The sequence below is a fragment of the Ips typographus genome, linkage group LG4 (assembly GCF_016097725.1).
Source record: "Ips typographus isolate SLU linkage group LG4, UJ_Ityp_2.0, whole genome shotgun sequence".
Lineage (NCBI taxonomy): Eukaryota > Metazoa > Arthropoda > Insecta > Coleoptera > Curculionidae > Ips > Ips typographus.
Genome location: NC_138425.1, coordinates 11296045 through 11311004, shown reverse-complemented (window position 1 = coordinate 11311004; position 14960 = coordinate 11296045). Strand labels below are relative to the sequence as shown.

At 36.0% G+C, this 14960-nt stretch overlaps 1 protein-coding gene across 1 annotated transcript; it reads left to right on the top strand.

Moving 5' to 3' along the window:
* Positions 1-8579: 8579 nt before the first annotated feature.
* Positions 8580-9709, top strand: LOC145727793 (uncharacterized). Its single transcript, XM_081977615.1, has 2 exons — positions 8580-8657; positions 8702-9709. The coding sequence occupies exons 1-2, from the start codon at positions 8580-8582 to the stop codon at positions 9707-9709; spliced, it is 1086 nt and encodes a 361-aa protein (XP_081833741.1).
* Positions 9710-14960: the final 5251 nt, after the last annotated feature.

The window sequence follows — 14960 nt, the reverse complement described above, 5'->3', positions numbered from 1 at the left end:
TTAAATAGAGATGCAACTTAAATAAAAGCCTGTCTTAGGAAGTGTTAAGTTTAAAATAATTTTTTTTGTTTGAAAAAAAAATCCGTTCAGATGATTGTGTTAGATGAACATAGCTAATACAGTTTAGTATGGTAAACAAAACACGTCATTTTAAACTAGCAATTTTTCGTCAAAGTGAAAGCACAATAGGAGTGGCCTATACAAAATATCAAAGGGGCTTAAGTTAGTTAATTCAACAGGCACAACAAACGCAAAGGTATAACAATAGATATTATTGTTACCTTTGATTATGCGTATGCAGTTATAGGACCTTTGACTGGTGGTTAAAATTCCTGTAATTCGATTTACTTGTCACGTAAGTTTTAATAACCAGTTAGACCAGTTACCAAAAACTAATTTTGTCTATGTTAAAGTATAATCAAATGTACTTAATAATGTCCTAATGACTACATTACTAGGGTCGTCATATCAAACAATGCAGTCCTTTGTCCGTGGCTTTGGACAGTGAAGAGACCCTTCACTTAGAACGCGAGCTGGCACCAAAATTAAATTAGCAGTGAAACTTTGGCGATTACTCAACGTGCCCACTTTAACTGCATATCAAGCTGGTGTTACTGCAAACTTGAACAAACTTCTTCCAGATCTAGACAAATAAGGAAATGTGTAGTGCAAAGGGATTATAATTATAAATATACGTATTATGGTGTGTCTAAAGTTGAGAGTTGTGTAACACTTTTCTAGTTTCCAGACTGCCGACAGGCAAATCAGCTTTCGAACTTTAAGCCTACGTAATAAGTATTTCAGCTGCAACTTCAGAACGGAATTTGAGACGATTATTCTATATGCTAGGATTTAACTGCATTTCAAACAGTAATTACAGGAGATGCACATAAAATGGTGTTCTGGAGTAATAAAGCCCAGACAGATTTGATACGCAAGCAGGATTAGTACCTATACTTTTACGTTACAACAAACTAGAAGAAAACGAAACGTAGGTTTAGATCAGTGAATTCCAATCCAATTTGTAACTGACAAACAATATTGCTTATAACAGAAAACTTAAATCCAGCTTAATTAGTAGCAAAATTTCCGAGCATTTCATACTCCAGCTATTTAGTTGGCCCTATTGCCGTTTCCATTAAAGGATTACGTTTAAAGGGGAAGCCTTCTGACAGACTCGTCACTCCGTAGATCGGGGAGATTTCAGCTGCTTCCCCTTGTCTATCAAAATTAACAGTAATGTATTCCCTACTCTTGGCATTAAAGCAATAACTGTTGAGATTAAATTAAATTCCTGCAGCTTTTTAAGTCTTTGCCTGAACCTCGTTAGTGAAGCCGCATTAAGCGAGCGATGTCACCGGGTATAAGTTAACATGTTTTGAACTTGGTAATTCCTACTCAGATTTACTTACTAATATTTTAATCATATACATTTCAGTTCAGATACTAAGTAATGCTTTAAATTTAGAAATAGCACACCAGAGGAAAATGTTGATTGTTTATAATTTGCTGGTAAAATTAGCAAAATGAAAGAAACCCATAATTAGAAAAGTTTCAGTCACCTGTTATACGCACCTAAATTTCTGCTAATAAAACATTATAAAGGTCTATTATAATTCAAACTAGAAATTGAGTTGCATTATAGAGCGATGACACGAGAAACATTCATTGTACCTAGAAACATTAACCTCAAATAATAATGCAAATTATCAAAACCCCTACGCAAACTGGTGAAATCGAAAACAATAATAAACTGGCTGCACGTCATGTCGGTTCAGTAAATAATTCAAAGCTCCGGAAAAACAAAAATTTATCGACGATCGCTCTAGTAGTGTTCCAATAAACAAAAAGCCTAATGCCATGTTCGGAGAACCAAAACAAACCGCGTTAAATAATGCCCCGTTCGAAATAATCGTTCGGAAATAAATTCACCTTGTCCATCACCATTGTTTTGTCTACTGTAAAATGAAAACGCCAAACCTGATGTCCTTTCCCATTCATTTTCTAGATTTGGTGTAATTAAAAGCTTTCCGAATGTCCATCCACGGAATGTCAAATGGAAATCCTCCTGAGGGCCAGTAAGACGAAAAGCTTAATTAGAATATCAAGTCGCACTCCCGGTTTAATCCCTGAACAAACAAGGGGTTAAATTGGTAGAATGGGAGGCCTTAATGTATTCAATGCCTTAAGGCTTTAACTGGCAAAGGTTTTTTTTAGAGAGCGCAATAGTAGTCCAAGCAAATCTGGAATCCGGAAAGTTAATTAAGCTACATATTCAATATCCAGCTCATCAGTGCTTGCCTCCTAATTAGCTTTCGGCCATTATTAGTCTGGAATGCATGGAAGCAGCAATACTGCAAATATTTAATCAGATTAATAACATGTCCGTCCAATTATATTTTATTGATTATGTATGCAATTTAAATGGCTTTTTAATTTGTTTGAAATTGGATGATCCAGTTTAGCAGCCACGGATCTGGATGAAACGATACTAAAATCCTATACGTCATTAAAAATTTAGCGCAACCGTGAAATTAATATTGCTGTTTGTGCCATTAATATCGTGTTATTGTTTTATCGAAATTTTTGCTAAATATTGCAAACTGAGATTTTTTTTACGACCAACTTTTATAAGATATAAGGTTATAAATAAGTTTATCATATGTAAATTAAAAGTGGCACAATGTTTTATGAGGTGCGTGCTTACAAGAACAGTTCCAATCCACGTGTGAAATACATTTATTCCGGTTTAAAATACAGTATACGTGATCGTTAGGAGGCTCGATTTTTTCTAAACAAAAAATATCGACTGATATGCCGATTTCGACTAGCACGTAAAGCCTGTTTTATAATACCTTCTGGAATAATGTAATAAATTAAAGGCTTAAACTAGCATGAGTTGTGACATATTTATATGTATACATAATTTCCTGTAATACCAACCTTTATATTGAATATTGAATAACATTTTGGACATTAACAGCTCATTACCCATTGATAGTCAACTAAGTCACAACCAACCCCAAATATCTAAGAGAATGTTATGGTTTTTGGAGATTTATTAGGTTTATAGCTCTGGGGACTTAATCAACTGTAAAGACCTTTTACGGACTACAACTAATTACGGAATTCTCAAACTGTTTCCAATCAATGACTTAAATCGTTACAAACTTTTGTATTTGATTTAATCAATTTTTTGTGCAAGATTAACTTAAGCTTTTTAATTTACTGATATTTTTAAGGTTTATTAATAACTTGTTTTCCGAGGATACAATAGCCGTGCATCAAACTTAAGGCACCGCCAAAAAGTCACTTTACGAATTAACAAAAGTGCGGCGGGGCGTTTTAGTAATTAAAGCCCCAACTACATTTCCAACCGACAAAACTGTCAGCGACCTTCTCGTTTTCTGCGATGAAATATTGCGTTTTATGCAGCCGAAGACGGATTTTATCATTATTATTTATTTCGGCAGGGAGCAGTATATTTATTACCGTCACCATCACATGACATAGTTCATTAGTGAGGGCATTCTTTTTTTTTTTGGGAGAAAGAGTCATCATCAACCCGACTGCGCCATAACGAACGGTAAATCAACCTCTAAAATTTACGGTATTCGTAACAATACCAAGTACCGGCCAACGAACACGATATGGGTCGTTGTAATATTCCAGTAGCCGGATCTCTCTACTGAAATATTACAGTGCCCGTGGGGCAAAACCGGACACACTCCCGCTTACTTATTGATATAAAACTCTATCGGAGGTGCATGCAAGTTATTTACATGCGAATACCATTGGGCTATTGTTTCGTCCCAAACCCAAACTGCATTGTTTCCTGGCCCTCAATTTTGATTTAAACCGTAATTACCGTTAAATTGCCCAACTATTTCTTCATTATCTCAAATGAGTTCTTTGCTACCGCTGTTTTGCTGCCAGGGTTGCTGTTTTATGAGCCATTTATTAATTTTTTCTTTATCAAGAAAAGATTGCCAGATTCCAACAAATCCAAAAAAATATGTTGAATAACATCCAGAAGCAATATTACTCAGACTAGTAGGATAAACTTGGTGTTGAGGTGCGAGAGAAGTGGCAACACCGCGGACCGACAGAGCATCTACAAGTCTTATAAGGTGGACACGAGCCTCCCCTTTGCTCCGTATATTTCAGTTGAAATAAAGTGTAAATCAAAGAAATAAATACAGTCCATTATTATCAACGTTAACATTGGTCCATCGACCGGATTTTGGTGAAGTTTGGAGAAGAATAAACCAAAAACAGTGCCCATATTAGTGAAACTAAAGGCCACATCGACGAAGTTATTAACGCGGTGCAGTCGTGCACTTGACGCCACTTGAAGGAAAACGCAATTTCAAGAAATTTGCGCCACGGGTCAGACGGCAAGTAGAGTTTATTTATTATTTTGTAAAATATACCTTCGACTGTGTCATAAATGGCTAACATTACGGAATTGAAAGCCAAAAGGGGTGCTGTAAAATCCAAGCTAACTCGTTTGAGAACTTATTTACAGGAAAATGTTATAGGAAAAATTAATGTTCCTGATAGTGTATACAATCAGTTACAAGTTAGGTTGGAAAAAACAGAACCTCTTTTCGAAGAGTTTGAAACACTACAGTCAGATATAGAGTTGCTAGATGATTCCGACGCAGGCGAAAATGAAAGAACTTTGTTTGAAAATATATATTTTGAGTTGATTGGCGAGGTTAAGGCTATTTTAAAGGTTCGCTTTGAGAGTTTAATTGCAGTGGATCGGTTGAGTGCGGTTCATGCTGAATCAGTGGTTGGTTCAACGTCTAACGATCAGGTTCGCTCTATGGTAAAATTACCTCCAATATCAATACCAACCTTTGATGGTGATTACAATCATTGGTTAGAGTTTAAGGACATTTTTACAGCACTGGTTCATGATAATGAAACACTCACAAATATACAGAAGTTTTATTACCTTAGAGCTTCTTTAGTGAAGGAGGCTGCTCAAAGTATTAAGTCGTTGCAAGTATCCTCTGATAATTATGCTGTTGCCTGGCAAAGTTTGTCAGATCGTTTTGAAAACAAAAATATGATTATTCACAGTCACATTCGAGATATTTTTGAACATCCTAAGATTGTTAAAGAGTCACACGTTGAGTTAAGAAATTTATTTGACACATACACAAAACATTTGCGGGCTCTTAAAGCATTAGGAGAAGAAACTGAATCTTGGGATCGTTTAATTATATACATTATGTGTAATAAATTTGATGCAGTTACTAGACGCGATTGGGAAAGTTTTAAAATTACAGGCGACTTACCAACGATGAATGATATAAATACATTTTTAAAACAAAAATGCGATATTCTGGAAAAGTTGGAAAGCTGCAAACTTAATAAACCCTCAGGTGAAAGTCAAGTTAGCAAGAAAACTCGAGGCTACGGGTTTTCGGCTATTGAAAAAATGAAATGTTACTTCTGTCATGAAGAACATAGTGTATTTAATTGCAGTAAATTTTTGGGTTTGTCGGTAGCTGGGCGCATTTCCGAAGTAAAGAGATTAAAATTGTGCTCTATTTGCCTTAGAGACACACATCCATTTTGGAAATGCAAAATGAGAAAATGTTTCAAATGTCATAAGGCACACAACACAGTTTTACATTTTGACCGAGAAATTCCTAACAATCAACCAAATGTGCCAACCGCTGGCGCTCAAGAAAACGTTATAGAATCACCCGAGAATTCGACCGCCGCCATTGCACGCGTTGGGACCGGGGCCGATCGAAATATAATCGAATCGCAATGCGACGTTGCGCGATTGGGCGGACCGTCCCAAGTTTTGTTATCGACTGCGATGGTTTTACTAATGGGAGATAATGGTAAAATAATAAAGGCACGCGCTTTACTGGACGGGGGTTCACAATCAAATTTTTTATCTGAAAGGTTATGCGACAGTTTAGGATTAATATCGACTCCAATTGAGCATATAGTAAAAGGCATTGGTCAAACAGTTACAAATGTAAATAAATTAGCAAGTTTAACTATTCAATCGTGTAATGGTGATTTTCAGCAAAAAATAAAATGTCTTGTTTTACCTAATATAATATGCAAATTACCAACTGTCAGTTTTAATAAACAGATAATTAAAATTCCAACTTGGATGAAATTGGCAGATCCTACATTTAACGAGGTAAGTGACATAGATTTACTGTTGGGTTCTGATATTGTTTGGAGAATTTTAATTCCTGGCTACGAGACATTAGGAAAACATTTGCCTGTATTAAAAAATACATTATTTGGTTGGGTGATTGCAGGAGAAGTAGGAATGTCTGGCAGTTCACAAATTTCACAAGTTAATTATTGCAATTTGGTGATAAATTCAGACGCACTAACAGATAATATTATTGTTAAGTTTTGGGAATTGGAAGAATTAAGTAAGACTAAAATATTATCTGAGAGTGAGAAAATTTGTGAAGATTATTTTACAAAGACTGTCAAAAGAGATGAGTCAGGAAGGTTTGTTGTTAAAATACCGTTTAAGCCCAATCTAAAAATGTTAGGGAGTTCCCAAGAAATTGCCAAGCGAAGATTTGAGCTGCTTGAACGAAAATTAATTAAAAACTCAGAACTTAGAGTAGAGTATAACGATTTTATGAGAGAATATTGCGAACTTAAACATATGTCAGAATGTGATGAAGAAAGTAGTGAAGGTTTTTTCCTACCACATCATGCGGTCTTGAAAACGACTAGTCTAACTACTAAGTGCAGGGTAGTCTTCGATTCTTCTTGCAAAACTGACACAGGATTATCCCTCAATGATGTCCAGTATGTAGGGCCGACCTTACAACAAGATATTTTTTCTATATTGACTAGATTTCGAACTCATTTATATGTCATGACAGCCGACATTTCAAAAATGTATCGGCAAATACTGGTGGATACAGATGAGCGAAAATATCAAAGGATATTTTGGCGTTTTTCAGAAACCGATGAACTTAAGATTTATGCTCTGAATACCGTGACTTACGGCAATGCTTCATCGCCTTATCTAGCAGTAAAATGTTTATTTTACTTGGCTGAAGAAGTAGAAAGCGAGCATCCATATACTAGTAAAATAATAAAAAGGGATTTTTATATGGATGATCTGCTTACAGGATCGAACAGTCAAGAAGAAATATTAGAACTCCAAAAAAGCGTAACTTCAGTTCTCAGATCAGCCGGGTTTTCGCTACGGAAATGGTCATGTAATGATGATGACATCTTGAAAAGGTTTGAGCTGGATGAAAGTTTAGATGTCAGCATGATACACATTGGCCAAGGAGAACAAAATAAAACTCTTGGAATATACTGGGATTCCAACAATGATTTAATCTGTTATAAAATCAATGTTCCTAATATGTTAAATGTTGAGTGTCTTAGTAAAAGAGCAATATTATCAATAATTTGTCAGATATTTGATCCTTTAGGGCTTTTAGGTCCTCTGATAATCAGGGCAAAGATAGTCATTCAAGATTTATGGAAACACAAGGTAGGTTGGGATGAGCAAATACCACAGCAAGTACTGGAGTCCTGGAGTGAGTTTCATCGAGATCTGGACAATATTGGTAGCATTAGGATCCCAAGACATGCCATGATAAATGGGTATGTTGCTTTTGAGATACATGGATTTTGCGACGCGTCAAACAAAGCTTATGGAGCTTGCGTGTATCTTCGTTGCCAGTTGCCCTCGATGGAGTGGGTTGCAAATTTATTATGTGGAAAGTCTAGGGTAGCTCCGTTGAAACAAATAAATATACCACGGCTAGAGTTATGCGGAGCTGTTCTGTTGAGTAATTTAGTAAAAAGGGTAGCCGAGTCGTTGGAAATAAAGCCCAGTAAGCAGTACCTTTGGACGGATTCAACAATTGTACTAGCGTGGATCAGAGGTACCCCAACCAGATGGAAAACTTTCGTAGCAAACAGGGTAAGTGAGATACAAACGTTGTCCAACGCCAATGACTGGGGACATGTGAATTCAGGCGACAATCCCGCTGACTTATTGTCAAGAGGTGCTTTAGCAACAGATTTAAGTCAGAGTAAGTTGTGGTGGTTTGGACCCAAATGGCTCAAGCTCAATTTTTCTGAATGGAATTTACCAACGGAAGTTTTGCCAGAAATTATACCAGAACAGTGCAATTCCCTGACTTGCACGTTATTAACAAAAGAAAACGATGTTATAACAGAGTTAACAAATAGATTTTCGTCTCTACCGAAAATTGTAAGAATCCTTGCGTACGTTTTAAGGTTTACTAAAAATATTAAAGAAAATCAGAGACAATTAGGAGCACTTTTACCTTTAGAAATTGACAAAGCTTTAAAATGTTTAATTATTGCCGTTCAAAAACAATGTTTTTCACTCGAATACGACCTTCTTTCTCGAAATAAACCCATTAATAAAAAAAGTAAATTGTTAACCTTATATCCATTCATTGATGATGGCTTAATTCGGGTAGGAGGAAGATTAAGGAACGCGAGTCAATCGTTTGACAAAAAACACCCGATAATTCTCCCTAGTAAACATCGGTTAACTAAATTAATAATAACGCAAGAACATGAACGACTATTACATTGCGGTGTCCAGACGCTTCTTTGCTCAATCAGAGAGCGTTTTTGGCCGATATCGGGACGAGGTGTTTGCAAAAATATTGTTCGCAATTGCGTGGTGTGCTTTAAGGCGAACCCAAAACCGTTAGAGTATTTGATGGGGGATTTACCTGCCTGTCGAGTAAACAGTTCACCACCGTTTGCAAATGTTGGTACTGATTACGGAGGTCCTTTCTATATCAAGGATAGAAAAACTCGGGGAGCAAAGATTACAAAGGCTTATATGTGCTTATTTGTCTGTATGTCCGTCAAGGCAGTTCATATAGAGCTCGTCACTGAACTAACCACTGAGGCTTTCATGGCTGCATTTAGACGATTTATTAGTCGCCGAGGTAGACCAGTAAATATTTATTCCGATAACGGGACCAACTATGTAGGCGCGAATAATGAAATTAAAGCTGTTTATGAATTTTTAAAACAAAAGTCTGAAATTATTGCCAATCAACTCTCAAACGAACTAATTCAATGGCATTTCATCCCAGCAAAATCGCCTAGCTTCGGAGGCATTTGGGAAGCCGGTATTAAAAGTTCAAAATCGCATATTAAACGTGTAATTGGTAATAAGACTTTAACGTTCGAGGAACTTGCGACCATTTTGACACAAATCGAGGGTATATTAAATTCGCGTCCATTATGTCCGATGACGTCTGACCCTGAAGATTGTTCAGCTTTAACTCCTGCGCATTTCCTGATTGGCAAATCCTTAACAGCTCTTCCAGAAAGAGATTTAACTCAAGTGCCAGAAAACCGTTTAAAACACTGGCAGAATCTCCAAGTAATGGGTCAACACTATTGGTCTAGGTGGCATAAAGAATATTTATGTGAACTACAGACCAGAGTCAAGTGGAAACAGAAGTTTTCAGATTTGCTCCAAATTGGATCGCTAGTGATTTTGAAAGAGGATCATGCACCACCCTGCAACTGGCCGCTAGGACGAGTAACCGAACTAATGCCTGGAGCGGACGGTGTGGTACGTGTTGTGAAAGTGCGCGTAAGAAATAACAACGTAACGAGAGGTGTAAACAAGCTTTGTGTTTTGCCAAATGATGATTGGACTCAGAAGACCGATCATAATTAAGATATTAAGGATATGTAAAAGGCCTGTTGGCTTGTTTTTTCGCTACTGTTAGGTTTATTTAAATGACAATAATGTAAGTTTTAAGGAAACAGTAGTACATAATATTAGATTAAGTTAGTTATAAGCAAGTTGTTCAAGTTTCTTGTAGCATTGGACTTAAAGCGTAAATTTATATATTAGTTGTTAGTTAAATAGTTTCGAAAGTACCGGAGTACTTCCAAGGCGGGCGGAATGTTGAGGTGCGAGAGAAGTGGCAACACCGCGGACCGACAGAGCATCTACAAGTCTTATAAGGTGGACACGAGCCTCCCCTTTGCTCCGTATATTTCAGTTGAAATAAAGTGTAAATCAAAGAAATAAATACAGTCCATTATTATCAACGTTAACACTTGGTTTTGCTCAAAAAGACTAAGTTTTGCTCAAAGAAATATGAATTCTCTTTATTGACATGTTACCATTTTTGTACTCTTTTCCAAATCTCCTCTTACAACCATAATTGGGCAACTTTAAATTCGTTTTAAAACTTTTAATGGTTTAGCACTCTGAGAGGCATTACCTGTAAAGAGTAAAATATTTACTTAAATTTTGTCCAAAATCTGTTAGAATTGGAATAAAAAAGTTGGCATTGAGATTTTGAGCCCAGTGAGCTTTTGATTTTTTGAACACCCTGTAGATGTTCAACTGTGTTGCGGTTAGCACAAGGTGAAAAAGCAGTTCAAGACGAACATTTTGAAGTTTTTACAGTCAGTGAAACCCCAAAAATGGCAAAGATACGGAATTTTCAAAATTTGTATAGCAATTTACAAAAACAAAAGTCGAATATTTCGGAAACGGTTAGTGTTGCGGTTAGTATGAGGTGAAAAAACAACATTCTGAGTTTTTTACGGTTCCTAAAGCTCAAAAAATAACCGGGATACAGAATTTTGAAAATTTTGGATACAATTTTCAAAGAAAGTAAAAAAAGTCGAATATCTCGGAAACGGTTAGAGTTACGAAAATTTTGCAGGGTACGAGAAATGATCAGAATGACACTTGCACTTAGTGGGCTGAGTTTACACTTACTTAGAACAGGGTAAACCCGGTCACAACTGGCAAGGCTTTCGTTTCAAATTTTACTGTTTTTATTTTTGTTTTTTGAACACCCTGTAGATGTTCGATCGTGTTGCGCTTAGCACGAGGTGAACGCGCAGTAGTTAGTCTCTGAAACCCCAAAAATGGCGGAGATACCGAGTTTGACAAACTGTCTACATTTTTTAGTCAAGAGATTGCATTTGTAGCCCTTAAACAACAAACAATATATTTTATCGTTTAAAAGGGTTCACATTATAAAATTTTCATTTTTCCTTATTTTTTATTCAAGTTTCCAGAATAGAGATTTAGTTACAATTCAATTTGGTCTTTTCTTGGAAAGCACTTTTTTGGACATTAATCGTTATTCTCCCTCTACTCATCAAATGAAAAAAAATGTAAGTGCTCTTTTGAAACACAATGTTCACTTATCTTCTTGGTGAATAATCTACTCAATAGTAAAAATAAGGTGCAAAATCAGTTCAAAAAACATTGCGCAAAACATTCTCCAATTTAACCCGGTTTCTTATTGAATTTACGTCCAAGAGAACAAACAATTTTGTGACTAAAACACCTAGAAAACAAAAGGCAAAAGAGAAATCCCCCAGAGTATTGCCAATTTTACAACATTGCTCGATGTGTGCGGCAGCTGACACCTTGAAAACAAAGGAACAAACATACCCCTGTTGCCAGAAAACCGTCAAATTGGGCCTTGTAAATGCGTGAAAAGCGTCGTTTTTAAGAAGGGCGGCACAGTTTGGCAATGAGTCGACAGTTCGAGGAAAACAGCAGTTGGCCGATGACTTTTCTTATTAAGCCCGGAAAAGTTAAAAAGTTCTTTTTTATTCAGGTGGAGCGACGGGAAAACTTTACATAATTCCGGCGAGTACTTGTATGAACGAGAAAATTTCAATCTGCAGGTGAATGGAATAATAAAATTTATTAAACCCACTTTGGGGATTTCAAACAAAGAACTTGTTTGTGTTTGTCTGAGAAGTGAAGAAATATGTATAAAGGAAAAGAGGCAATGTTTTTCTTGTTAAATAGTCAAATATTGCATATTTAATCTTAACGTTCTCTATAAATTTTACTGTTGTTGCTCATTCGTGTTTTGAGTTTTCTTGACTCTAATTAATCGAACATCTCAAAATCTAGTTTGTTGATGCCACTCTTCTATAACAAATATTACACATAATTACTATATATTCGAAAGTTTATACATATAATTTTCCAACCTAATTAAGTAATTTTCCTGGTTTCGAAATCGAATTAACCATACAAACATTGTAAATTAACGGTCTATTAAACATTTCAACAGATCTGACAAATATAATAAATAAATAACATAATTTCATATAAATAGACATGAAAGAGTTTCAATTATCAAGCAAGTGTAATAAATACAAAAAATATAATATTGTACTGGATATTTAGTGGAATTGAGGACATTATCAAACAGGAAAAAGTCTGTTGGTTGATATGATTACTCTGTAGTCGTCTGAAGAGGTAATAAATAAATAAAACTTGTAACATAAAATTTGGAAGTCTGGTATACATTCTTCTTTTCACTTAATTTCCAGGTGGATAGTCCTTTCAAAATATGTCAGTTTTCTTTTCGGACTTTTTACAAACTCTGCAATATTTGACTGATACTACCTGGGTCCTTTGAACACAAACTGACCAGACATGTAACAAAACCAAAATATTACTTCAATCTCGAGATGATGAACACGACGGACACCACTGTATTCCATGTGTGCACCACAATGGGCCTTGGGGTCCCCATGGAGAGATTAATTGCCCCCCGAACAATAATTGCGATGCTCGCCCGCTAATGGATTCCGAGCTGTCTCGGGCCGAGAAATTAAGGGCGAAGCCCCGATTCAAGTGATGCACCCATTGCGTGGGTTGTCACGATCGTTTAGGTTTCTCAAAGGTGCATATCCGTCGACTTTGAACACCTGAAGAGTTTTTCTTTCATTATTAGGTATTGTTTGTCGGATTTTACAAAAAAGGCTGTGGATTATACTGATTTTTGTTTATTAACATTCGTTTTAGGTTTCCAACATGCCAGATTTCTAACTGAGATTTCCATAATTAACACGCAATTTCTGTACACGTTTATTGTGGCACTTATTTTTTGACACCTTATATAGCAAGTTAATGAGCAATTACTAAGTTGTATCTAAACTGCAGTATCATTTCCTGGTCAAAAACTTCTGCACTTATAACAGAATTTCAATTCCAAGTTTGTAGTTCTGAAATTTTTACAACTAAACCAGATTCAAGTTTTTAACGAAATTAATTGGTAAAACATCCAATTAGTTGACCTAAACTGAATATTAACGCGCGTACATCAGTACTTAAGTTAATTAAAATTTAAAAGTTATTCCATTTCAGTATCTAAACCAGTTGAATACTGGATAAAAGTTTTATGTTAAATTCCACAAAACTATTAACATTACATGAGGCTGTTACGTGGATGTTCGGCTTACTGATAGCTAAACGAACTGATTCCCCTCGGATAAAGTTGTGTTCGGTATTTTGGCTTCCAGGCATGTCAGTCATAATTGAAAGAATAAAATACATTGCAGTGTGCCTTGTACATTCGTGGATTTAATGAATTATTGATTCAGGTCTGTTCATAAAGGCCATACGAAACCATCACTAAAATAATAAAGAAATATCTTACATCCAATTTCCAATATCATCCGGCAAATTCAAGTAACTTCCAAGAGGATATCGAGTTTCCAAACAGTCCTTCTAACTTGGAATTTCCTTATGTGTTTAGATACGCTGCGGTATATTCCTGGGATAAGTGCCTGGATCACGTTACTAACTTAAATAGGTCTTTGTTTTGTTAGAGGGATAATAAACAGCTTAATAAAATTGATGAATAACACTACTTAATTATTGTACTTGAAATCAACTATTTTTCTAACAAGAAAAAATTGGGACAAATTATCCATTCATTCCATAAAAAGATATAATAATCAACCTGTTTCTCTAGTAGTAGTGTAGGTCAGCAATGGATAGACTTATTGCGAGCACGAAACGAATATATAGGCATAGATAAAAGAGGAACTGGCCTGTTGTATCGCTTCGGGTCGTTATTGCTAAATATAAATTTTACCTTTGACACCCACATGCACCTTAGCCGAGCCATTAAGGCCTTATATAACGGCCCATATAAATCTGCCACGGGCTAGGGTACATGTGAAGAAAAGGTAAAAAATGGACAGCTGCGTGAATTGCACCCACTACGCCGTTGAAGAAGGTACTTGCGCCTAACGTCTGACGCCTAGTGGAACTTTGAGTACCATTGGTACAAAGTTCATACTGCGCAGACTATGGAGGTGTAGACAGCCCCGGGGTACTCTATAGGGTCACGACCTGCGCATCTGTAGTTCTCACGCCGCCTTGCGTCAGGTGCACACAGAAACAAACCGAAGAAAGAACAACCGAAAGTACTGAATGAATTCAGGTTTAACAACAATCTTATTAAACAATAAGTTTTCTCTGCAAAAAGTAAAAATCTTGGAATTTACTTAGTCGAAAACTAATCAAACTTTAAAAGACCTTTCTAGGCAACAAGAGGCGGAGGATTTACTTTCGATTAAGTCGGTCGAATAGGGAGATTAATAATTCGAATGCAGTTTGTAAAGTTGTCTAGTTAAAAGACTCTCAATACCTACAAACTTTCAAATTCCACACGAAGACCTAAAATTTCTTGCATATTTTAGTTAAAAGTTGGGTGCGTCTATTCCAGTTGCTTACTCTCTGTAATCGCTTTAGTATGTTGAAGCTTCGGGATTTCCACTGAAGCACGTAACCGTATTTCTCCAGCAATATTGTTTCACTGAAAAAGTTCGAATACAACTCTGTTACTTGAAAAATTAGAAAAACCGAATCAAAAGTACAAATGTCGGAATTGTTGTCAGCTATTATTCTGCCAATCAGCGGACATTAACGGCATATACGAGTACAATGTAAAGATTGTTTCTATATTCGATACCGGATAAAAATACTTCCATTGAGCTATAAATTACAGAACCACGACAAGAAAAGACTCTTTCATCGCTTCAACAATCAATTAAAAAGCGTCCAAACAAAACGTTTATCCGGATAAAAATCTGAAAAATTTCTAGAGTTTTGTAAACTTTAAAATGTACATTTATCTAGC

Bases quoted from the DNA above. Each gene is read 5' to 3' on its own strand.
- LOC145727793 (XM_081977615.1), top strand. From the start codon at position 8,580: ATGAACGACTATTACATTGCGGTGTCCAGACGCTTCTTTGCTCAATCA. The intron at 8,658-8,701 runs GTGTTTGCAAAA...GTGTGCTTTAAG, and splicing joins TTGGCCGATATCGGGACGAG to GCGAACCCAAAACCGTTAGA.